At 27.6% G+C, this 27,603-nt stretch overlaps 3 protein-coding genes across 12 annotated transcripts in view; 1 reads left to right on the top strand and 2 right to left on the bottom strand.

Annotated features, from left to right (window-relative positions):
* Nucleotides 1–962: 962 nt before the first annotated feature.
* LOC132918307 (uncharacterized) lies at nucleotides 963–17,856 on the bottom strand. Of its 6 annotated transcripts, none has more exons than XM_060979475.1 (5): nucleotides 17,725–17,856; nucleotides 16,321–16,403; nucleotides 4,741–5,677; nucleotides 3,421–3,905; nucleotides 963–2,675 (listed from the first exon to the last, which is right to left on the bottom strand). In XM_060979475.1, exons 3-5 carry the CDS (start codon nucleotides 5,651–5,653, stop codon nucleotides 2,250–2,252), a joined length of 1,824 nt encoding a protein of 607 aa, XP_060835458.1. In that variant the 5' UTR covers nucleotides 5,654–5,677; nucleotides 16,321–16,403; nucleotides 17,725–17,856; the 3' UTR covers nucleotides 963–2,249. The 6 variants fall into 6 exon arrangements, with proteins under 6 accessions (XP_060835458.1, XP_060835456.1, XP_060835455.1 ...); XM_060979473.1 differs by lacking the exon at nucleotides 17,725–17,856 and adding an exon at nucleotides 17,173–17,308; XM_060979472.1 differs by lacking the exon at nucleotides 17,725–17,856 and adding an exon at nucleotides 16,661–16,948.
* The window catches only part of LOC132918309 (uncharacterized), a 42,067-nt gene continuing 26,036 nt past the window's right edge, over nucleotides 11,573–27,603 (top strand). For 2 of the 5 annotated variants that reach the window (XM_060979481.1, XM_060979482.1), the window contains exon 1: nucleotides 17,961–18,103. The gene's annotated coding sequence lies outside the window, so the exon portion shown is untranslated. Of the gene's footprint in view, nucleotides 11,681–17,960; nucleotides 18,104–27,603 lie in introns of those variants that run through there. The other 3 variants (XM_060979486.1, XM_060979483.1, XM_060979485.1) reach the window with 3 other exon arrangements.
* On the bottom strand, nucleotides 23,652–27,240 carry LOC132917931 (uncharacterized). Its single transcript, XM_060978931.1, has 4 exons — nucleotides 27,076–27,240; nucleotides 25,084–26,008; nucleotides 24,336–24,820; nucleotides 23,652–24,268 (listed from the first exon to the last, which is right to left on the bottom strand). Exons 2-4 carry the CDS (start codon nucleotides 25,991–25,993, stop codon nucleotides 23,867–23,869), a joined length of 1,797 nt encoding a protein of 598 aa, XP_060834914.1. The 5' UTR covers nucleotides 25,994–26,008; nucleotides 27,076–27,240; the 3' UTR covers nucleotides 23,652–23,866.

Genomic DNA, 27,603 nt, shown 5'->3' on the forward strand with positions numbered 1-27,603 from the left:
GTTTTTTAAACGAACAACAATCTCACAACCTGCACGATTTGTTTGTAAATTGGATATATTATTTGGACGAACACAACACTTCAAAATTCAAATATCAGTTACGTAATAACAACTTGTGTCAAGTGATTATCTGTTGGATTATAAATCAACTTACTTTTTTATCACTTATTGATTTATTTTAATTTCTTTGCCTAGAATATAGGTTTTTAACTTTTTCTGATTCATGGACCCTTTTTAAGTATAAAGTTGTAGAAAATCAACACATTTATACTATATCTATTAGGGTATCCATATCCAAGTTTTAATAAATACCAAGCCGTATGACCATGCACCCAATGCGTTGCTAGTTGCCACGTGGACCTGTCATGAAAAGCCATAAGCAAGTTTTAAAATTTGAAACTTCACGCCGAAATATCCTCGCTCCGCGATATTGTTCATGCCGAATCGGTCACGGTGATTTGCCCTAGACCCATAATTTTGAGTAAAGGTGGTCAGCTTATATGACTACTTTTTATTGCTATTAGCAATTTATTTTACTGATAGTAAATAGTAAATACAATAGATTGAATTCGTTTTTACCAAAAACATAGAGCATTTTAATAATATTATTAATATTTAATTATTATAAATTTTTGTTATTGTTATTAACTTTTAAGTTAATACTTTTTTATTATTTAATAAATATCTCTAAGAACTTTTGACACGACCTCCATCAATAGGTATATTAACCAGATCCAAATTACTGCCAGAAATCATCTTTTATAGCTGTGGATCGATGCTTTTTTTCTATTTTAAAACGTGTACTGTAATGTGTAGACACACGCACACAGACCCTATCATTGTAATACAAATAGTTACATTAATATTAATAACTTCCCTCAGAATCTAAAATTGAAAATCTTTATTCTTTAGGTAATTTTAATTACTGCAGATTATAAATAACGTATTATAAACACAATAACTGAATAGCACATGATAAATGATATATTACAATAGTCGCAAGAGAAACAAGACAGTTACAGTAATATAAAAATTATATCGAGTAAAAAAAAAATTATAAAAGTAATTGCAGTGGTGTATAGGTACATTGTACATAATATTATATTAAACCGAAGGTTGGAAATGTATTTTCTCTTGTGTAAGTACATAATAAAATATAATAAATAATATATACATAAATATAAAATATAACATACATGCAGAAGTTGTATTACTGTAATGAACTTGAATTATTATCGTTTCTTATTTAAGCATAATATAATATATGAATATTAAGCACGTCATATTACAAATATTTATGTATTTTATAGTTACTATATTATTGTATAATAGCATGTAAAATGTAAATACATCTGTTAATTTTATAACTATTCTTATAGTTTAAGTAGGTTAGGTCTGTATATTATGAATATTCGTGTAAAATATAAAGTATAATATTCAATATAATGTCATAGATTTTGCTATAAATTATCATATCCAGATAAATTATAACGAATGAATTTATCGGTTTATAATGCTATTAATGCTACGTACACATGTAATCCATTGAACAGCGGTATACACTCACTTTTCAAGTCATCTTTTGAGATAATGTTAATTAACTGTATTCATTTGTATATATAACTTCGCGGTTTGTACAAGAAAATCATCTTATATATTACAATTTTATATCTTAGTGATTTATTAGATTTTTAGTTGCGAACAGATCTGTTCGTTTAAAAAACCACTTAACGTATAAATAATGAATACTGTAAACTATAGTACTTTTTTTCATTTTATAATTATTAAGCACATTTTACTATTTTGACAAATTGCAGAGTAGGGCACTATGCCACTATAACACTCGCTAAGTACCGCCCTTTGTCATATTATTTACATCTAATATCTAAGTTTTAAATGGTTATGTACTTATGTATATGTAAACACTATTGGTTCGATATCTGTTGTCTGCCATTATACATTATTAAACATCTTATAAAAGTGTAATATTTGGTCCCAGTTATAACGAATAGGATAATAAAGAATACATAATAACTAAACGTAATGGAAGTGGATTTTTTTTTGTTTTTTTAAATCCACCGCAAATAAATGTTAAAAGAAATAAAAATGTTAGCAGACATATTATTCTGAAACCGCGGTTAACACGTGTTCCAGCGAACTGAGAGAATAATGCATCACGAGTGCAGCACGCTCATTCTAAGGCCGCCGCCGTGGTAACGCATTTTTTGCGGTGGCCCGTCGACATCACGTCAACATTGTTTGCAGCGGTCGGCTTGGAAAAAGTATTTCAGACTCTTGACGTACAGCGAATTGACGCCGATGAGGATCTTATCCCACTTGTCCAGCGACGCCCTCCGCGGGTACGTCGGGCTGGCCTCCACCGCGCACGCCACGCCACGGTAAATGTCGGTGGCCACCAGCACGGGGCCTCGCACCTCGTACGGCAGGTACCGAATGCCCTCCAGCGACTCCAGCTGGTACTGGTTGGCCAGACTGATCATGCGCGTGGCGTACGTTTTCAGCTTCTCGGAACCGAGCGTCCACGGGTTCCTGTCGGTGCACAGGGTGTTCACGTCCGCGGCCGCGTCGTCCATGTACTCGGCGGGCACGTAGCATCGGCCCAGCGTCTCGCTGTCGGTAACGATGTCCCGGGAGATGTTGACGATCTGCAGCACCTGTGGTACATATAAAACATAACGACGGACGGGTGAAAAAAAATTCTAGAAAAAATTGTATGCTCGTGGAATATCAACGCGCCGGTACTTAAGTAACGCTACATCATATCAATATATTAATGTATATATTAAATATCATACAATATAACATAAACATATAGGCACGAATAGGTGAAAATATGTTGTATAAATTGCCTCAAAGACCAGCCAAGAATCGCATTTTATTTTCTATTTAATCCCATTTAATCCCATGGCTGATATCATTAAAAAATGTATGAAAACAATTCGCGTTCATCGTAATATAATAAAATCATTTTATCTTTATTTTTATGAACATAAAAAAAAAGTTACGTTTTAACTATACTGTTTAATTATATTTTGTATTTGTATATATAATATATATTATATATTTATATATATGTATTAGTTTTTATTGAAGTTGATATAATATCCACGATAAACTGTGTATTTATAATATTTTAAAAATTGTTTTCAAGCTTCCCTATCTCAAAAATGTTCCCACCATGTCCTATTGTCTTACCTTATTCGTACACCTAGCCTAACACGTTATCCATATTATATAGATACATTTTGTGTCCAGTGTGCCATGTGGTTTAAATACGTGTAAATAGCGTAGTTAAACTTTTTGGGCCCGACGAAAGTATTGCTCAATTCAAATAAAAAAAAAATTGGGGTGAGCATGTTGAAAAATTATCCTATATATATACACCATGTACATTCTCACCTGTCCCATCTGTTGTGCTTTTTTGATAACGAAATCATGCCTTGCATCGTCGTCGATATTTACACCACTTTTGTACATCATCACGTACACACACAGCGTCCCCACGCTGCCGGCTACGTAGCTCGAGTACAACAGCAGGTCGGTTTCATTTTGAACCATTTTACCATTCACGTCCCATCGGTAGCCGTCGATCAGCTCATAAAACGGTTTCCGGGGCAGGTAAAATGATATCCGTGATATGGCCCGAAAGCACGACAGCTCCTCGTCTGTTAGTTCTTGGCGGTACCGTTGCCAGTCCACTTCTGGTTTCCGCGATGTCGACGTCTTCACATCGTAGTCCGCACTTCTATCCGCAAAAATTTCACCGATGAACCTTTCAATCAGCATCAGTTTCTGCTTTTTAACCCCGACATTCGGCTCGCTATCGATCATGTCGTCTGTTACCCGACAAAATGCATATAATATGATCAAATGCAAACGTACTCCTGCAAGAAATACAGTGTAAGGTTAGGATCATAAATTAATATTTTTGATGGGGCCGTTTCAGAAATTGAAAGAAGTATTTAGAATCTTCAGAATTTAATATAATTAATCGTACATGCTTATCCACAGAAAGTAAAGGAAAACAAATAAGATAAAAAATGAAAACCTTATTTAATTCACCACTTAAATTTACAGTTTAAAAATAAATTTCTTCTTTGTAGGCCAGATATATTTTATATTTTGTGACCTTTGAAAAACAATATATTAGTGTTCAAAAATTGTTAAGGCACCATATTATACGTGTTTATGAGTTTTGTGAATGTAATAATAAGCGTATCGTGATCAAACGTATTCCCGTAATAGTCGAATATTATATATATATAGGGTATATATATTAGGAATATATAAAGTTAAGGGCGATTTTTCATGAAAAGATAATCTATATACTTATCAGAAATTTTTGATCTACCATTAAAAATGAACCAGCTAGTAAAATGGTATGAAAATATAACTGTAATATAATATATATACGTTACATCATATACATCTCTTGCAATACAGTATATCATTTTTATGTGATATATAATTACATTGTATTTGGGAATCAGCTCTGCAGTTTTGATATCGACAACGTTTTTAGAGCGATTTGAATAGAAATGTATAGGTACCTATATAAATAATATGTATTATACATAGATCCATATCTATATCGTATCGTCTACTTCGGATATATAAACACAATAATAACTCGATGACTTAAAAATAAGGAAATGGCTGCATTTGGATCATCTTCTATTCACAATATCTATGTACACAATAATATAATGAATATTTTACCTGCTGGAAAAACGAGACTGGCCACGTTGAACGATTTAGAAGCTATTTTGAGTACGTTTAAACAATGTCTGATGTCATTGACCGGGCTTGGAGACATGTCGCATTCGGCCGTCACAAAAGCTCGCATTTGCTGATTGTTGTATTTCCAACTTGTGCCGTAACGGAGTGGAAAGTCGAATGTGTACGTGTCCGCAAGCCCGTAGGACTTGTCGAAAGCCATGCTGCCTAGGACGATTATCACGTTGGTGATTAGAAAGAACAAGCATTCCTCGAACGGCAAATCATCGGCGACGAATATGTTCAACGAGGTTTTTTCGTTAATGTGCCATACGTCGTCTTTGAGTGCTATGCGGTCGACCCAGCACAGGTACAAAGTCGGAACTATAATCGCGATCGCTGTCGATGTTGACTTTTTGACGAAGTAATTGCCGGCACCGTACCATAGGAATATTATGACGGGGCACGACCACCAAAGGATGCAACCCAAATAGAACGTGTCTTTGCCCGGTACAGCTATGTTGTAGCCTTGAACTGCCGTCAGCGTTAAAACTAATATCGGTATCCAACGGATCAGTGTGTAGCTTGTTTTATTGAAATTGAAATTGAAACAAGCCGGAGACCATCTTGTGCAAACCAATGCCCACAGTGATGTCATTACAGTTTGTATAACGAAAAACATGTACTCTTCAACGGGCACATATCCTATAACGGCTAAAATGTTTTTGGGTTTGTACATCCAGGCGTTGTGGAAGATTATATAGTTGTCCCACGGTGTCGTATAAACAAACGCCATCGTACAGACGAATGCAATTTTGAACAGTTCTAAGCGACTTATAAACGGCCATGTTATCAACGCTAACACTGCGATGACCGGCAGGGTATATATAAGATGCACGTCTATGTAAGTTAACATTTTCAATATAGATGTTTGGTAAAACTGAAACATGTACGTAAAAACATATATTAAACATAATATCAGTTAATTTATATGTATAAATATAAGAATTAAAATATAGTATTATATTATGTATTATACGTAATATTAAAAACTACCATTATAATAATATAGGTACCTAGGTAATTATAAGTTTAAATTATTATTGTATTACAAAATCGTCAACCACTGAAATCAAAATCAAATAATAATATTATTTTAAAAATGCTATACACATATAGTATTAAATTTTTCTCTCTCAAATTTCGTTGAATTGAATATTTTTGGTTTTACACTTTATAATCGCGTACGTTATTTTAATGCATTGTGCATTTTGTGTCAATTTTATATTCAAGAAAAAACTAATTTGTATACATTTAATAATACGGATATATTACTGCTTAAAAAATTATATAAATTTAATTATTAGTAACAAATAGTAAGATCGTTAAAAACAGGATATTTATGGCACTGATGGTTTTTAAAATTATATAGTTCTGTGATAGTTATTATGATTTATGGTAAATCACAAGAATCGTGAAGATTCTGATTTCAAATTGTAATTGTTGCTAAATCATAAAAATTGTTAAAAACACGTGATTTTTTTATTTCATCATGCATAATCCATAAATAATCGTCAAATAAAATTTAATTTTGAGATAAAAGGATCAACTTTAGATCCACAGAAAATTGCTTATTATGTATAAAATAATCATTTATTGAAATATTATTTTAAATAGATTATAATTATTGTACTAATTTTTTTTTTTTATTATAAAATAAATATGTGCGCATTACAGTAAAATAAAAAAAATAGGGTTAGGTTAAAAATAATTGATTTTTTTTTAAATATAGTTATTATTATTATAGCGACTAATTAAATTACCGTATGCAACACAATATACAGTGGGTTCTCACATATAATTCAGTATAGGCCATAAAAGCCAAAAGGTGCCTATTATATTGATATTATTGAATATTATACGTATAATAGTATTTTATTTTAATATTATTTATTTATAATAATATCTTAACCTCCACTGTTTTTCTTAACCTTTAACTTTATATTCGCCAAAATGTTTGTAAGTTATATAATAAAGACTATACATGATGATAAGAATACACATTATATTTTTAATATTTATAAATTATAAATTTCTTATGTTTTTAAGATTTTTGTACTATGTTTCATGCATTTACATTTATATCAGTCAACGCACAACATCATAAACTATTGTTAATTATAAAGTTTTAAAAAATATAATAGCTTATATAATATAATACTAATTTATATGATACTTATATGAGTATGTAATATAATATATAAATAAAATAAAAATATGCAAATGCGTATAATGCGTTTATGTTATTTAGTACTGTGCAGTAATAACTAAAAAACAAGGTTATACTTCGACGTAACAAGAAACAATTTTAATTACTGTACTTAACCTATTTAACTTAGTAAATTAACATGTGTAACTTATATAGTTCATCTAGGCACTCAGTAACCGTTAAAAAAAACAATAGTCCGAAAACCATATTATATTTTCTTCAATACGAGTATAATATAGTTGTCGAACAACTGTTTTTCTGAAAACTGTAACGGTTGCCAAGTGTCGTGATATATTGGATGACAATTTATTTCGATAAAAGATTTTGAAGACGATATGACTCGTTGTTAATGTATTGATTAAAATAATATACCTACTAGAAAGTAGTAAGTACCCACTATGTTTGTCACTATGGACACTATCATTGCATTAATTAAGTTCTAATTATTGTTATATTTATTAAGAATTAGTTACCGAAAACGTAAAATATATTTTAATTGCTTTATTTTGGACATGAAATGCGCTGTATTAGTGTTTATTTTATTATTTATCTATATTGCCTCATACGTTTTGCTACGTATCTCTGCGGCACTCCACTATTCGCTCATATAAGCTTAAAATATCTACTTATAACTAATTAATCATTGATTCGAAATTCAATTCGGAGCCGAATGATGAATATACCTATTTATTTTATTTACAATGATATTTTTATTGAACAATTTTTCTTTTAAGAGTAGTAAAATAACATTAATCTTCGTCGCGGTAAAATTGGGCTATTTCGTGTTATTTATAGATATTAAATGTTTTTATTTTTTTCAAATTATACATAATGTTATTACATTTGTGTTTATAAGTAAAAAGCAAGCAAATTTAATACAATAACGTTCCTCATGAGTTGATCTTATAGTAATTTAAAAATACAGAAAATGTATTCTGGTACAATTTTGTTTTATTATACACTACTTAAAATTTTGAAAATTAAAAAATAACGATTTTAGTCATTTTATCGCAATTCAAAAAGTATTATTTATAGGGACTTCAAACTTTTCGCCATAATGTATAATATTATTTACTTTACATAATTTATTTAAACAAATATTTAGGTCAATTTAAAGCTATTTATAGTTTATACCATGGACTTATTCAGCTATTTATTACATTATCCTATGGTACATCGGTATAATTTAATTAATAACATTTAATTATAATAGATGAAATATAATTTTTATATAATGTAGGCAATTATTTTTTTGAAAAAATTAGTTCAACCTATTGCAGTATTAATAGAAAAATAATATTCTCTAATATATCAATAAATATATATTATAAGCAATTATCAATTAGAAAACAAAGACTGACAGCCCATTACCGATCAGAATCGTTTATCATCGTATATACAATGATTTAACATGGAATTACAATTTTACACAATCATTACAATGGCCTTCTCAATTATGAAGCACACTCGGCCTCTACCGTTACAACTAAACGACTTACCTGTTGTTTTTTTTTTAATTTAATTATTGAAAAAAAAATGTATTCCAAATACTTTGAAATTATCAAAAAAATACTTTGCTTTGAAATATGAAATTAAAAATGTTACTATTCAAAAAGTTAAAAAAAAAACTTAAACTCTAATAATGAAAACAAATAGTAAAATTATATATTTTATAATTTTTGAAAATTATGTAAAAACTATTAATAGGTACTTCAACAAAATATGTAATGGGTATTTGCTATCTACTTAAAAACTCCATTTGAATAGTAATTATCAATTTATTATAAAGTTTACAAGTTGTTATTATTGTTATAGTGTTATTATAGTAGTAATTATATTATTATTTGCACATTGTACTAGATAATATGAGCATCTCATATCATATAGAAATAATTTCAAATAAATTGATATATTATTATATAATAATCTTTTATTAATATCTGTTATATAATTGTTTTATCAAAAGTACCTTATTTATTATTGTTTATATAATAGACATAATAAAGGATAATTGGTAATTATTACTAATTTTGCATATATTTACCTAGATAAGAATCTATTTTAGATATTATTTTATTAATGACTGATTATTGAACATAGACCTTTGGAACATATATTTACATAATGTATAAACTTTTAGATTTTACGGGTTGATAAATTAATATCTTCCCTTCTAAAGTTTATAGAGGTTTAGGTTTATGATTTTATAATACATTTTAATTAATTGCCACATTAATAATTTTCATAGCAATTATCAAAATTATGATAAATAATAATTAATAACATAGATTGTACGTATATTCTGACCGGAGGCGGCGTGCATTTCAGTCTACGATATTTTATATTATATTTACTTCATTGATAACACAAGTTTACACAATAATCAAAATTACTAAAAATTTCGCATTTGACTGGTTGCCATTTAGTCAAATTTGATTTTAGACCTATGGTAAAAAGGACCAAATCGACTTAAAAAAATTCGGTCTATCCGAATTTGGTATTCAAAACACCTGTTGCCATTTAAAAAAATTTAAGATTAAAAGATTTTTACTTGAAAATATAAATTTTATTATACATGGAAAAAATACTAAAAATATTAAAGTTTTAAAATACTTATACATTAAAAACGTTCAAAAGTTGTAAATAAGAAAACATGTACAATAATAAACAAAAGAGATACTTATAATTAATTAAATAATACTTGAATTTTGTCAATACTCAATAAATTGTAAATATTCCATCTAAATACACTTTATTGTTATAGTGTTATGTGTTTTAGTATTTTATGTATGGAAACTAATTTTCATTGTAAATCATTATTTCAATATTATAAATTCATTTTTACACGATTAACTATACTAGGAAGTATCTACATTGGAATTTCGAAGTGAAATTTTACGGAAAAATGTATGAAATATAAATAATAACATTAGTTAATATCGATATAAAAATGTTGTAACGTGTAATGACTAATTAATAGAATGAAAAATATAATTTTAATCGTTTTTAAAATAAGTTACTTTAATGACTTCACCGCTGAACTGTGAACTACATGTACTACTACTGTATATGAAAGTCTATTTTTAAAGATCATATAAACAGTTTATATACACGTATTATAATATAAAATACGTAAGAGAGGAAGGAAGTTAAACCTAACCTAACGGGCCACAAAAGTGTCTATACGAAGCATATGTATGTATTTAAAACTTATATCGATTTCTATAAATAAGCCCATACAAATCGTGTCAGTATAAATTAAGAAAAATAAAACACTTTAATTAGAATATTATTGTTTAAATATCAATTTTATAAATTATATACCTACAACTCAATATGCTAAGGTTTTTGGAGATTGTTTTGGATTAAAACTTTTTTTCATTCAAAATCCACAAAATTAATAAGCAATAGGAATAGGAGTGTAGAGTGTATACCTGAATAATTATATTATATTAGTATAACTGTATAACTAGGTGATCTTGCACGACGTTGCCAGTTACAAATTATAAATGCCAATAGAATATTTGTTAAATGTAACACAGTTATTTAGATTGTTTCGATCAAATTTAAAATACAGGTTTAAAATTATATCCAATTATAGTAATTATTAGTTTATTTTCCGTAATCATCGGTAACTCTATTAGAACAAAAAATAAATGTTTTTTGAGTCAACAAATCTCTGTATGAGCCAGCCGCTCTTCTTTAAAATTTTAAAAATTTACTTTGGGATGCAAATCTTCCCTTGGGTATAGTATAACGTATGTACTACATTTCAGAGCCATAATTTTGATAGACTTGGCTGATACACACAAACATATAAAAATTTTACTTTTATTAACATAAAAGATTATTGATAAAAAGATACTCAAAACTTACTATATGATAGCCAGTAGTTTTAATAGTGTTAATAATGCATAATATAGAGTATAGATATGAATTAATATTTTACTAACCTATATATGGTAGACTTGGAAGAGAATGCTGGAATCAAATTAAATTGGTTTTATTTTGATGTATTTATTAGAACATTTTTAAAGTAAAAATGTACATTTAAAAAAATCTATGCAACTATTGAAAAACTAGGTATATGCTTCGACATTGAAAGGCATTCTAACCACAAAGCCAATAAATGCTTGTGGCTATATATATTATGAAAAATAAGAAAATATTTAAATAACAAATTACCATCTCTATTTGAAATTTGTTGGTCAATATTATATAATATGAAAACTAAAGTTCAATAACTAAACAAACATTTATCACGTCTTATTAGAGGTATTTTAATAAGTACTTACTAGTTATATAATAAGTATAACCTTTGAAAATAATTACATAAAACAAATATAGCTCAAAAATAAAAAAAAAATGTTTTTAATTAATAGATTCGATAGATTTTGAACTCTGTTATCATACACATTAACATAATTTTTAATATCGGAAGTGTCAATAATTGGATACTACGTAAATTTTGTTTATGTTTTATAAGATAAAATTATAACGTAGCCGTAATTATAGCGGTACTTAAACTCGATATTACCTGCATATTAGCAGCATCAGTTATACTAGCTAAACGTACAGCAATTATTTATACTTATATTTTTAAATAAATAATTATTTTTTAATAGTGAAGTTCTAAATTTAATTTATTATTTGAAAACACAATATTGACTAAAGGTATATATTACATTTTATATTATATCATTATAAGAACTCTGTTTTAACTTCTTTTGATCTTACGGAAGTGTGTATTAAAATTGTTTTTTAATTCAATTATAAAAAATTCATAAACACAGTTTGAATTCGGTATTAATGAATTCAATTTTGAAACTTTTAATTTTTATAAATTTTGATTTATTAGGTAGGTATTATTTTGTTCTTTTATAAGTCATTTTTTAAATTTTTATTGCTTTTTTTAATATTTATTTTCTTCTTAAAGATATAATGTTACTGCGTAAATGTCCGCAATTGGTGAATGCTGACAATCACCGGTTAATGTCGTTGTACACTAAAGTAATTGGTAAATGTTAACATGCTGATTAAATATTTGTACTATTAGTAAATATTCACTGGCAAATTTTAACATTTATATAGAGATATTGATGAATGTTGGTAAAGCCGATATTATTTAATCTAATTTAGGGTTAATGAAAGAGTTACAATAATAACACAGTATCATATATTATCTATAGTACCTATGCAGTATAAGGTATTGTACAAGTTGATAATTTCGATAAAATGTTTTATTATACTTTACCCAAATACTCTTATTATAACTGGATAACCTCCGTATATCATTTAGTATGATATTGTCATTCAAAATAGTTATATACTTTATTATATACCTAACCATAAGCGCAGATAGTGTTTGAAATTTTGGGGGGAGGCTATAGATCAGGTCTATAATTGATACTTTTATCACAGCCCCCTCTATTTGCGCCTATATACCTAACCCAATCGATTATACACCAGAAACTAGTTTTCAGTGTGTAAACAAATTTTAATATCAATTACTAATGTACAAAGGGATCGACAAATTTCCTTAAGGCAATAAGCTTCTGCATCAAATTCATCAATTGGTGGACAAGGGTATACGTGATCTAATTGTAAAACAAAGTACACCACAAAAAAGTATGGTTGTAGAAATTTTGGCATTTTATGTAGTACACAATTTCATTACAGTTTATTGTCATATTGAAATAAGTAGAATAATTTTCCCCGTTTTTTTAAAAATAATAATTTTTTGTATAGTAAAATAATCATAATTTAAATAACAATAAATACAAATATATGTAATATTATTTAAAAATATTTCGTTGATTTAATTAAACATCTGCAGTTGTTTCTATCTTATATTATATATCCTACTATAGTAGCTAGTACAGTACTATAATAATTTGTGTGAATACGTATTTTTGTCAATATTAACCAAAATTACGTTGTGTATATCAAAATTTACCAAAATCTTCATGTAAATGCCAACATAAATGTCTATATTATTTTAATTTTTTAACATTCACCAGGTAACTGTCAGCATTTACCAATTGCGGAAATTCACAATATAAGATATAAATATGTAAAATAGTATTGATCTATACAAAATAAAGTTGCTTAAAATATTATTTTAACATTATTTACTAAGAATAAAAAAAAAAAAAAAAATAGAAATATATTTAGTCTATATAATTACTGACATATGGTATACCAAATATAATTTAATGCCATGAATATGTTGGTGGTAAATATGTAGGAACTTCACTTGAAATTAGTTTAAATATTTTAAAAATATCATTGTGTAAAGTTAATAATAATTTACGTAATAGCAAAAACTGTTAAGTCCCTAAGAATAATATCTTTGAGTAACAACAAAATAACAAAAAATCATTATTTTTTATTTAAGTATCCAGTTTTGTTAATATATATAACAAACTTGAAATGTCAACATAATTTTTAAGTAGGTATTTTTGATATATTTTAGTTATTGTAATAACAACTTATATAATTATGAAGGATCTTGTTTTACATTAGGTTTTTTTATTTAAAAAAAATGTTTATCAATGTCTACCTTTATCAAAAAAATCTTAAAATTTCAATTATTTATAAAATTGTTCAAAAAGAGTCAAAATATTTTGAAAATCATATTATGTCTGGAACGGTTTTTTCGTTTTATATTAGGTACAACAAAAGAACAAAATCGATTTTTTTTGTCGTACGCTGATATTGCATAAAGATTTCTGGTTTATTTTTTATTTTTGCCGATTATTAAAAAAGTACGCAGTGTTTTTTAATTTTGATGTCTTGAACAATAACTATAAATGTGACTTGCTATCAGAAACTATCTTCGTTATTGAAGATTGAAGCGATTTTAGTGTTTCAAAAAGTAAAGCAGACATACATAAACACACATATTGTAAAATCAATACATTCATTGCTTCACTATAAGTATTTAAAATATTTTAAAAATTTGTGTAGGATTTATAAAAATGCTCAAAGAGCAATATTTGTCCAATGATGTTTAAATAAAATATATACAAGTGTTCAGAAGATTTCAAGAGCAATAACTCGTTACCTAATATATTATAAAACAAATAATAATTACTATATAAAATATTATGGTTTAATACATGTATATATATATATACACACACATAAGTAAACCTAAATATTGATATTTGTTCTTATTATAACTGTGTTTAAAATTTTAAACCATATAATTACATGAATTTATTACTAATTAAATATATTACTTTATATTTTAAATTATGATTGAAAAAAATTAATTTATCAAAACTTTATGAAACTGTTCTGTTTATTTCCGGAATTTTTGATAAATAACGTACGTACATATATAAGATACTATGTAGACGAAAAGAAAACGCATAAAAAGTTTTTATAACATTATATTAATATAAATTCCCACGCTGACAGGAATGGAATACGAAGCTTTGAAATGTACCTACGTTGATTAATGTACCTATTGATAGAAATAATTTATTTTATAATAAAAACTACGTTTATCGTAGGAAGCACAACATAGTTTTGTAATATTTACAAGCCCGTTATTATCACTATGTAGATATACGCAGCTATCTTTCTCATAGTATACATTACCTTGGTTTTATTACACTCGCACGCAAAACAATTTCGACGACTACGATAGATACGTGAAAAATTTGTAAATATTTGTAAAATAAAAAAAACTTAACTCGACAGTTTGAAAATAATCGCGTACGACTGTTTACCTCACAGGTAATGGAGTAGATGATATCGGTTAATTATAACCAATTTCAGATCACTAAGTTTCATTAAAGGACGAAAGATCGACGCATATCATTATTATTATTATCATACATATTACATGTAGGTAGTGGTGGACGTACGCCAATACAGAATATAGACATAGTCTTTTTATTCGCATGGTCGCCGTTATTACGTAACATTTTGTGTCTACGATGTATACTGTGTATAAAATTTCCTCTAAGACACCTATGATGATGCCATAATAAACCGATTGCAAGGGCGTTCAATAATATACAACTGAATAAAATATTGCTATTTTATAAGCACGGCAATTATATAATATTATGACTGTACCTATTTATAGAAAAACGTGATTAATAACGGCGGCGAAGGAAAATAATTGTATAGACATTTGCTAATTTGTACGATGATTTTATCTAGTAGATATATAATAATTAATATTACACTTATGTTGAAAAATATACGCGTACATTTTTTTAACCTTTAGTAATAGTCCACAGCTCCGCTGCCTTAGAAATGGGGTGTGCGATAAAGGTTAGGTTATATCCACCTAAATATAAATAAATTATATTCGACAGGGCAGATGATGAGGGTAAAATAAAAAGGACAATATTAATCTAGACGCCAATTATTTTTCTAAGTGTTTTCACGAACTCATCCTATTATATACTTTTTCGGTCATCAAATAATTATAAAAAATACAAACGAAATCCTATAATATTGGGTTGCATAAACAATCACGTAACATTTAATGAATCGATAGTGAGCTAATGGTCTCTTGGGCAAAATGTAGTAACCAATTAGGTTTTAGTGAACCATTACATTTTATATGTAATTCAGCAAACAGAAAATAAAATATTTTAATAAAAAATTAAAAAATATTTTTATTAAGCGAGCTTAAAATGTAAAAAAAATATCAAAATATTAAGATGATTTCAGTGCAATGTTTGTTTTGTATCTCAGACACATGCGTGACATAGACAAAAACACATTTACGTAAAATAGTTTTTCACGATTTTTGAGTAAAATCACTTATACTACAAAAATTATAATATAGTATATTCGACTTTAAAATTAATATTAAGTTGTTTTATTAGTCTCTACATCTTTGGTGATGGATTATTTTATTATATTATTCAAAAATAAAAATTAAATTATTTTACATTATTGCGTTTTATTGCACGTTAGCCAAAGAGAGAAAAAACAAGTAGCGTGCTAACATTTTTTTTAATGAATATGTAGAATACAATGCATATCCTATTCTATTAAAATAATTAAATACATTTTTTATGCTTATTTTCAAACTTTTGTCTCATTACACATATTATTTTAATAAAATAAAAATGTTAAACAACATAATAATTTTAAAGAATAATGTGAATCTTGTTTATCGGATTTAGGGTTAGGTTCTCAATGACCATCAAAAATAAAAAGCAGCAACTTTATTTAATGTCGAAATCGGTGCTTGGCTATTTTTCAAATACTCGTATATAGTGCCTGCAAAGTCCGGGGTCTAGCTTATAATTTCCAAAATATTACAATATATTTATACTAACCTATATAATATGTCTCGGATCTTGTAAAACGTAATCATCGCAACATTCTTACTGCATATTCTAGGCTTCGCACTAGGAGGTACCTATACACATAAATAACATATATATATTATAAATGTTTTATATCGTATGCGCTCGCGTAGCAATAATACTGTGACAATTATATGTCAGACAGTGTTGTAGTGTTATTTTTTATTATTAAGCAGTACGAAAGCACTCGTATTTACGATGATATGTTATGATTATGACGTTATCGTTATCGAGTACGATGTGATATTATTGTGTATATTATAATTAGTAATTACGATAGATTATGTTTGAAAAACGCATACGGACGCACATGCTATACAGGACCGCCGTATTGATGGACGCGAACGAGTTTATAATGGTCGGTGTGGGATTTCTGGAAACGATGTCGGCGTGTATCTTGACTAAAGTCGGCATTCGGTGTGGCGTAATATCGCGCAACATTTGTTTTTATTTTAGAGCGCACGGAATGATGTATATATATACATAATATATACACGACTGTGGCGGCGACGGCATGACATCGTGTGCGCCACCGTAGCCGTATGTCGTCCCCTTCCTCATAAAGTCACCACTGCCGTGGTTCGGACTCGCACGCGAACAGACGACCAACCACTCTACCAGCGAGCCGATAATAAAATTCGGTACATTACTGTTTTGGCCACTTATATAAAATAACAACAAAATAATAATAATAATTTAACGTCCTTTCCCGACTGCAGCTCGGACGCGACTCGCCGCGTTCAAAAATAAAATTATCGTAAATTAAAAATCGCACAGTATTGTGAGCACAATACACTTTACATCATATTATTGTGTACTCACGAAGTTTAAATGTCACACCGTGCCGGTGATTCCTCATCTTTTCATTTCGCGATCGTCAGTCGTATCTATCGTCGTACGTTTGGACGGTTTTATTTTTTTTATGAAATATCACTGAGGTGCGGCGCGTAATGTATACACTCGTTGCGGTTTTATCGTGCGCCGTGTATTCAGTATATAATTATCGTGTCTCACAGCTGTGACCTTGAGTGCGAACGTGAATTCGAAAAAACGGAAAAATCAGGTTGTAGAAGTGCGTATAACCGTCAGCGCGCGAGGGAACCGAATTTCGAGGAGCGATTCTGTTATAACCTTGTGCATTTCCCGCCATCTCCGAATAACTCCTTTCACCCGCCTACGCGCGTGTAATAAAACAACCCTAAAAATAATTGTAAACAAAATGTTGTTGTGGGTGCGTAACAATAACAATAATATTATTATTGTATCGTCGCCGTTTTGAATTCCAGACGTCACTGCATACGGATATACATCACAGAATACGATATTTAACGTCATGAAATAATGACGTAGTATGCACTGTGGTTTTATTATTACTATTATTATGTTGGTGATGGCGGCATGTTGCGTCGTAACTTGCAACCTATCGTTGTCGTGCAGTCGTGTGCAGTGCGAACGCGACGCCGGACAGTCGCCCGCGATCCTTTCCGAAATACGGTTTGAACAAAAACGACAATACGTATTTCGCAGTGACTTCCACGAGTGATAACTCAGCGCTGTAATTTTCACATACCTACGTCCGTATTACAGTTTAAACACAGCGCTGTATCCTTATTTATTTTAATATCAGACCAAACATACGCGTTATAACCGAACCACGTTATATACCGTGCATACACTGCGATACCACAACAACGACTGTCGTTCCGGGCGCCAGTCCAACAAGATACCCAGGAGGGGGATCCGCCAACCAAAGGTAATTTGGAATTTATCATAAAGTACGCTGCGTGCGGCTTGGTAAACTTGTGCACCGCATTAATATTTTTAGGTCAGCTGAATTGCATAAATAAAATTACTACCGGACTGTGTAGAAGACTACGGTCTGCGGGTTAAGTGATTAGGTTAATATATTATAATCAAATTAGTTGCTGTTTATGTGTTTTTGACCTAGATCTTTGACTCATTTGACAGAAGCATCACAACTTAATTATTTAACTTTAAAAATTGTTACCAAAAACACATGTGTAATTTTAATGTTTATAAACAATAAATTAATATCAATAAGCATTGGAACGTAGTGTCGTAGTTAAACAAATAGGTATATTAAATGACGAAAATAAATAAAATTATTTCATTAATTAAATATTTAAAATAGTATTTAGCTGTTAAAAAATATTCCAATCATTAATATTACTTTAAATTATTATTAAAAGTAGAAAATACATATCAGTAACACACAAATATCCTATAGTATTGTTCCTGCTTTTACGTATATTATTATTACATAATAAAGTTAGTTAATTATGAACAACTTTGTATTGAAAAATATTGATATATTTATATTATATTGAGAATTACTAGACATTTTTAATTTTGAATTTTATAATATAACAATTAGATTTAATTTACTATCAAAAACCACTATCAAAGTTGAAGAACAAACATTTTTTTCATTATATTTGGTGTAAAAAAAAATTACACATTATTATAAAATCATTGCTCCGCCCAGAATCTAAAATGTGTTAAATTTCATTAAATTATGGTTTGTGGAATTTTACTGAATTTTTTATCTATTACGTTATAAATTACTCTAAATTAGCAAAGATTATATAGTATAATTAACATTTTTATAATTTTTAAAATTAAATTTATGAATTTAATTATTATAATCAAATTGTTTTTTTAATAAAATTGTGAGTTGAAAATAACTAAATATTATTTTTCGTGCAAATAAATGGCCACATACCTATGTATGACTTGTTGAATTTTTGTTTAGCTGTTGATTATGAAAATATAGTTCAAATCGGTTCATTTTAAATTTGTGGATTTTCCAGTATCATTAAATTAATTAAGTTAATTTTATTGTTTTTGATTTATGTATAGACGTATATAATTATTATTTGGGAATTAGTTTAACTTGTATAACTTGGAAGTTGGACTCACTTTAGCGGTTAATAATAGAATCATGTCAATACTGTATAATTATGTCCACCTATCCATATTGTCAATACGGTATTGGTAATCATAATACTATGAAAAACAACACAGCACAATAGTCCAAACTATACTATATTTTTTTTTACTGAGCTGTATAGATTTATTTAATTTTCTAACTTGTGTGTATTTTATACTGAAAGCGATGGTAAAATTAGAATTCGGCGTTTGGCATTAGTTTTAAACTTAAATCAATAAAAAGTTATTAATTCATACTTCGTGGTTCAAGCTTATTATATTTTAAGCATAGTTAAATACCATTTGTAATTTTCAGAAAACTTCAGGGGTTTTCAGAAATTTATAATTTAAAATGTTTGCATATTTTTTGGAGGTCTAGAAAAAAAGTTATTTCAATTACATATTTCCCGATTTCTGATCCCAAATTATTAAGATCTTATACTATAGGGCGAATCATAATAATATCATGAATATCGTGTTTACAAACGTATGAAATTATTGAATTATATATATATATTACATATATTATACAACAGATATACAAAACAACCATAGTATATGAAATATGTGGTAATTAACCATTATTTGTACAATGTTCAATATTTATTTATTATCTGCATTATTACGCCTAAATTGCTACATTGATAATTTTAATATTGAATTAGTCATTAGTTATAATTTAGCAGTTATATGATTCTTCAGTAAAGCGTGTTGTTTATAATAATATTAAATTTCGACATTGTTATTTTATGAATGCAAGAAAATAATTATTTTTACGTATTTATTGTTAAACAATAATACTTAAATATTGTTCAGTAAAGAATAGTTAATAATTGTCAAAATAGTTAATGTTTTTTGAAGATATTGGAAAAGGTATTTACTTTTTTTGAGATATTTTAGATAAAAATACTAAAATTAAATGCTTATATATTGTAAGTTATAACAAACCAATTTAATAAAATATTTTCGTAAAATAAATACCCAAGTTATATTTCATTATTGTATTTGAAATTTTTATTTTTCAGACATACTTTTTATTTTATAAAATAATAATAATCTTATGAGTTTTCATTGTTTTCAACTGATAATACTAGTAAATTGTAATTGAGTATAGGTACGCAAGTACGCACTAATATGGATATTTTAAATTTTAATTCAATGATAAATCATCATTGTATACGATAATAAACGATGTGAACGAAGACGGTTTTATTTTTTTAGTAACCAAGGTTACCAAATAATTATCTTAAGAATAGTATTATATTTTAACAAATGTTCATATTTTTTGCTCCAATTATTTTAAAAAGTACTGAGAATTCTTAATTTCAACCTCCTAAAAATAATTTAGTATGTTATTTTAAACTTCCAACAAAGTTGATGATTAGAATATGTTTTAAATGAAAAGCGTTTTTAGACACACAAAAAAAAAAATTAAAAAAAACATTATACAATTTATACATTCATTCTTCCGTTTGCAAAACATAAAACCAAACAAGTTAATTTAATAAAATATAAAAGTAAACGTATTCAATATTCATGAATTTATTTGTATTAAAAACATTTTATAGCATATATTTCAAGGTTTTATAAAAATGACATTAAATCTAGCATCAAAGTAGTGGATTGAATCTAAGTAAAAAAAATCACAATTATGGACTTGTATCGGATTATACAGGGTGTCCCGCGGGACCCATTGTGATATCCCTTGAAATAATGGATGTATCATAATTCTGTTTAATATTTTCGATGTTTGGTGTTAATTCGTATGCGACAAGTCGTAGATCTTGATATAATAGACAAAATTGTTTTTGTTGCAACGGCGACTAGATAACAGAAAAAACTATATATTATTATATGATGCCAGTGACCGCTAAAATATTGCATGACTGTTGTCATTGTGTATTCGAGTGAATATATATTTTTACGTGCAATTATATTTTAATATTATTATAATTAAACATAACATATATATGCATATACAATATACATATATTTTCTTGTATACATACTTCACATGGTATGCACAACTTTTTTTATAAAAATAGTTCATATTTCACTAGTACAAGAAGTATATCTAGTTAAGTAAAAATAACCACGTTATGACCGTGGTATGCTTGTATGCATCGTAAAATTTCATTATGTAATTATAAAATGTGTTTTAACGATAAATAAGGTTGTTTGTATAACGAAACATTATTGTTAATATATTTTGTTTACTTGGCAGAAAATTTAAACCAATTAAAATAAATAAATAATACGTTTATTTATTTCCATATATAGGTAAATAAATAAATGTATTATTTTATTAATTTTATTTCACAATAACACATACATACATTATTATTATTTTATACATTTTATTTATTTCCGTTAATAAATAAATATATAAATATATAATGAAATTCTATTTCATAATAGATAATATGTTTACTTAACATAAATTAATGATTTTATGCATTTCATAAACTTGCGATTTTAGTTATTACCATCACCACATAAACGGCCGAATAATTAAAGCTAATATACATCAATAATTAAAAGTGTTAATATTACTGGTTAAAGAAACTAAAAAATGTAGTGTGTAGTGTAAAAATTATAGTGAACCCAATGCAAAAGATCAGTTATCTGGAATTTAAAATAAATATAATATTATAGTGTATAGAATAATTTATAAGTTGAATAAATTGGTTAATATGTTTTTGTTTGAATTGTACCTATTAGGTACATTTCTAAAAGTACGTTAATATTATCAACATTTAATCTTAAAAAACATTAATATTATAGATTGATACGCATAAAGTTGTGTCGTTTAGTGCATTCTACCTAGCAAATAACTCAATAGTTTTAGATACTTTGTGAAGTTCTTTTAAATTATTATTCATAACTTTTAACGAAAAACGTATATTAATTTACAATTACAATTAACTTTACTTTGTACAATTTATTATAATTTTAATCATAAAACTGAAAATTACAAAATCTGTAAAAGAAAATACACATTTTAAGTACAAACTATTAACGGGTCACTGGAACAAATGTGATTATACTAATTAATTATATTTCTTTAATTTTATGCAAAATTAATTTTTATGTTTCACTTTTGAACACTATCAATTTTACTTTAGTACTTTGGCTACTTATTGTACTAGTGTTACTAATAAATAATACAAATAACAAATAATAAAATGTTATGAAAAACCTTATTGATAATTTACGAGGTTATATAGGGTGTGGCAAAAAAGTAAATACCTTCTCTAGTTTACTTATTCACCTCTATTTCTGATAACAGATCCTGTTTCTCTTTTACCCACAATATAATCGATAATATAGCTGAAATTACTTGGTGAGGAAAAAAATTAAATCGAGTATACGAATCGCGTGTAGGACGGCGGCTGCAGATTCTTGCAGTGTACGAGCATAAATTTTCATAGTAAAAGTGTGTAGGTGGTTTGTTCACGCTATGGTTATAACTGAAACCACGCATAAAATAAAGTTTCCGCCCCTTTACACGAACAGATATAATCCCTATGCCATACTATGACCTTTGATTATTTTACAATACCATGCTGAAACTAGGGAAGGAGTTTCGCCAAACACTATATGATTTTTCATATTTAATGAGAATTTACAAGAATAACTATATAGGAAATAATAATATCGATTCCTACATAAAACATGCGATTTAATTTTTTTCTAGTTACTATTGACAGTGATTATTACAATTGTCGGTATCATATAGGTACCTTTATTATAAAAAAGTTTTAGAGAACATTAATTAATTTAAAATATTTTAAGATATTTATATGGCTATTAGTTATTATTATTATTGTTCAATTATAGATTAGGTAGGTTGAATTAATTCTAACGGCGCTTTTGAAGTTATAACCGTTATAGGTACTATATAATTTATATTCAATATCTCTATATAAATCGTATAATATTATACATTTTTATTAAATTATATATGTCATTACTGGCCTAGTCTAATTAGTGTTAATCGATCCTTAGTCTAAAAAGTTAAAGATTAAAATTAATTGTCTAACAATATCCAATGAGTCCGAGAAGAGTTTGTTGGAATGCTTTTTTGGGTGAAATTTTTTTTTACAAAAGGACAACTTTTTTTACATTTATATACTTATCCCATCAAATCATATTAAACACACAAATGAAATAATGATAGTAAATATTAGTCTCCACTGCATGTAATATTATCTATGTTTTGACCGATTTAAAAAAAAGTTGTATTAACAATTTTTGTAAATGAATATATTGTAAAGAATTAGGTATTGTTCTGTAATAATGTATATTTTCAATATATATTATATCATTGATTGAAAAAAGAAAACGCATACTTAAATGTATAAACTTTATTCTATTTTTGAGTTATTAAAAACAAAGACATTTTAAAATATACATTGAACTATAAAAAAAATATTGGTAGGTAAAACACAAAGTTAATATTTTACTCAACGTTGTGTATCAATCATATTACAATCATATTTTCTAATTAAACTACGTAAATTCAATAGAGTTTTAGTTCGACCATATTATATACTATTAAATCGACTTATATGACGTATTGCATACTTTTAATGTATAATGTCTTAAATAATATCATTAATTTATTATATGTCGTTAATTTTGCTTTGTTAGGAAATGTTGGACTTGATTGGATTGCATTCATAAGCCCACGGTAAATCTCAGTAGACGCTAGAATTGGACCACGTATTTCTCGTGGCAAACGGTTTAAAGCGTCCACCGATTCCAATTGATGTTTGTCGGCCAACTGCATCATCATCTGGGCGTATCTCTGCAACTTTTTATCTCCCATAGATCTTGGCTTCTTTTCCTGACACAAGATCTTAACATCTTCTTTTTCGTCATCCAATAATTCAGTAGGGAAATAACATCGACCCCATGCTTCACTATCACGGACGAGATCTCGGGCAATGTTCACAAATTGTAATCCCTACAAAAGAATATTGCAAACGCACGTATAAATAATTCGTTTTAAAAACTTTGTTTTCAAAACTTACATTTCCTATCTGATAAGATTTTTTAATCAAATAATCGTCCTTTTCAATGAATTCGTACTTGTCAATATTGTATCTATACATGATTATATAAACACACATAGCACCGAAACTTCCGGCCACAAGTGTGAAATATACAAGTAAATCGTTTTCATTTTTGTACAATGTACCAGAAAGATCCAATTGAAATCCATCAAACAATTCTTCAAATGGCTTGCGAGGCAAAAGAAATGCTATTCTAGAAAATGCACGGAAAATTGCCAATTCTTCTTCTGTCAACTCAGACTCGTATTCCTTCCAATCGATGATTATTTCTTGTGGATTGGACTTAACATCAAAATCTGATTTTCTGTCAGCGAAAAGTTCGTTGATAAATTTGTAGCATAGTTTTAATTTAATTTTTTTGTTTTCGAAGTCTGATTCATCATCAACCATATTATCCGTAATACGAGTAAATCCGTATATAATTAATAAATCCAAACGAATTGCTAAATTAAAAAAAAAAAATTATCATTAAACAGTATTATGTAAGTTGATAATTTTATGCATAAAAAAAACTCAGCTTTATCATATAATATAAACAAATAATAATATAATTTAGATATCAACACTTAAGAAAAAAATATTTTAATAAATAAAAATTTTGAAAATGACTCAAGTATAAAGCAAAATATCAATTTAAAATATGTTCTATTTTTTAATGTACCTAATATTAATTTAAATTCACGGATATTTTGTTTTAACGTCTTACCGGTGTGGAATAAATAATTAGAAGTGCCGAATGAATGCGACGAATCTAATAGTTTGATACAATATTTCAAGTCATCCGTTACAGTAGAAGGCATTGTATATTCCGAAGTCGCGAATGCTTTAAACATCTGACCAATGAAACTTCTACTGAAACTAAACTGATGTGGGTATATTAAAGAGAACGTAATGATCATACCGTATGCTTTGTCGTAACAAGCTCCTGCCAAGACGATCATCACGGTCGTTATAAATGTAAATAGTGCTTCTTCTAATGGTAAACCGTTGGCCACGGATACGTTTAAGCTGGTAGTTTTGTTTAGATGCCACACGTCTTCTTTCAGGGCTATCCGATTGACCAATAACAGGTATAAAGTCGGTATCGCGATCGCAAAAGACGATGGTATTAAATGTTTCACGAAATAATTGCCCGCACCGTACCACATAACCATTATCACGGGAGATGCCCAACACATTATGCTTCCCAGGTAAAACGTTTGTTGTCCCGGGACGGCCAAACCGTAACCTATGGCCGTGGTGACGTTGAGCAGTAGGATCGGCATCCAGCGAATCGTCTGATAACTCTGTTTGTCATGGTTAAAGTTCAAGCATTGGTGTTTCCATCGAACGCAGAGGTAGGCCCACAGCGAAACGAGAACGACTTGTAGGACTACGGATATGTACTCATCGACGGGGATATTTCCTATAACGCCAGAAACTTTTTCGGGCGGATATGTCCGAGCTCCATTCAGGATAGGGTAGTTGTAATGCAGTGTTGTGTAAAGTAGTGCTACGGTGCTTATGAATGCGATTTTGGTTATTTCCATGCGACACAGAAATGGCCGGGTGATTAATGCCAATACACCGATAACTGGAAGTGTGTATTTTAAATGTATGTCCATGTAGGTCAACATTTTTGGGTATTGGAACTGAAAAAATAAAATCTTTAATATAATGCTTTAAATTTGCATTTTTAAGCGCAAATAAAAATAATTTATTATCCATGATTTCCAACATATTATTTATCCCAAGTTACTATAATTATATAATTATAGTTATAATTACTTTCTAAAATGTATTATAATTTTAACTAAAACGGCAAATTCTATTAGTGAAAATATTTTAAAATAGATAAAAAACCAACGTTTTGGTAAGTCACAAGAACAAACACTCAATAAATTATTTATATTTCATTCATTTCATTCATTTTATTTATAATTTATTTTTACTTTTAACTTTTCAAATATTATCGATTTTATTTTACTGTTTTTCATACTTTTGTTAGTGATGCAATAAATTTTACAAAATAATCAATTATTAAATGTTTAATAAAAAAACTTATGGGCAATTTTTAAGTCAAGGTGGCGTTAAATGGTTCATTGTTCAAATAGTTTAAAAGTAATCAAAATATTTTGAGAATAGCATTGGCTATAGACTATAGTTAATAACACATGGATAGTTTCGAAAAGTTACCTACAAATAATATTTTTGAATTGCAACTTATTAAAAGTATTAATTTTAATCTTGTATTAAATTATCAACCTTTTTTATTCAGAAACAAATATAGTTTTAATATGTATCGATAAAAAGCTTGAAGACTTCAAATTTTAATAAATAGCACATAAATATTTAAAATACTTTAATAATAATATATTATACTTAAAATATTATAATATTACACATTTATTATGAAAACTGTATGTCCCTATATTTATTAATTTTTGAATATTAAAAAAATACATTGTTTATCAAAAATTAGTTATGCATATAATTTCCAGTTAAATCTTACTTTAATTTTAATTTTTTCTGATAATTTTGAAAGGAACTGAAATTCATATTTCTATACAATTGAAGCTTTTTTCTACTATAAAAAGTATCTTTAGATGCCAAAAAAAAACATCAATGTAAAATTACTAATTAGTAATAAATACTTCAATTATTGACTTCTACTATTATAAATTTAATATTACATTATGTCAAATATATGTTAACTTACTTGATATCTCTATAGGTATATTTGACCGAGTGTATTTCAAATGGAAGCACTTTAAATCAAATGTATTTAAAATACGAATCTGAATATTATTAAAGTTAATATAAGTAATATAACTAGCGTTGACTACACGAAGACTTATTAAGTAAATGCATAGAGCGAACTAAAAACGTATTAATTTAAATAGAATGTATTAATAGAGGGGAGGAAGTTGTCAAGATCATGGTCTTAAAATTTATTTCAAAGATGCAGGAAATTTATGTTAACGTATTAATTTACAATTTATTATAAAGTTATAGAATAGATGTACTATAAAATATGAAGATCATAGGTGAATTTTACTAACATAAATTTTTACTTTGACACAGTTCAAATAGGTAAATAAGAACGAACCGGATACAGATAATCCCGGATATCCTATACCATTTCGTTTTAATTTTTATATTTAAACAATTTTTTTATTTCACTTAGATATGATTCCATTTAATAAATCAAGAAATTGAAAATGTTGGGTTTTAAAAATTTAATAAT

This window comes from Rhopalosiphum padi, chromosome 1, assembly GCF_020882245.1.
Source record: "Rhopalosiphum padi isolate XX-2018 chromosome 1, ASM2088224v1, whole genome shotgun sequence".
NCBI lineage: Eukaryota > Metazoa > Arthropoda > Insecta > Hemiptera > Aphididae > Rhopalosiphum > Rhopalosiphum padi.

Coding starts and splice junctions, on each gene's coding strand:
- LOC132918307 (XM_060979475.1), bottom strand. CDS start 5,653: ATGTTAACTTACATAGACGTGCATCTTATATATACCCTGCCGGTCATC. Junction 3,906..4,740: donor CAGTCTCGTTTTTCCAGCAG/GTAAAATATTCA, acceptor TATTTCTTGCAG/GAGTACGTTTGCATTTGATC. Junction 2,676..3,420: donor AAGCACAACAGATGGGACAG/GTGAGAATGTAC, acceptor TATGTACCACAG/GTGCTGCAGATCGTCAACAT.
- LOC132917931 (XM_060978931.1), bottom strand. CDS start 25,993: ATGTTGACCTACATGGACATACATTTAAAATACACACTTCCAGTTATC. Junction 24,821..25,083: donor TAATTATTTATTCCACACCG/GTAAGACGTTAA, acceptor TTTTTAATTTAG/CAATTCGTTTGGATTTATTA. Junction 24,269..24,335: donor AATCTTATCAGATAGGAAAT/GTAAGTTTTGAA, acceptor ATTCTTTTGTAG/GGATTACAATTTGTGAACAT.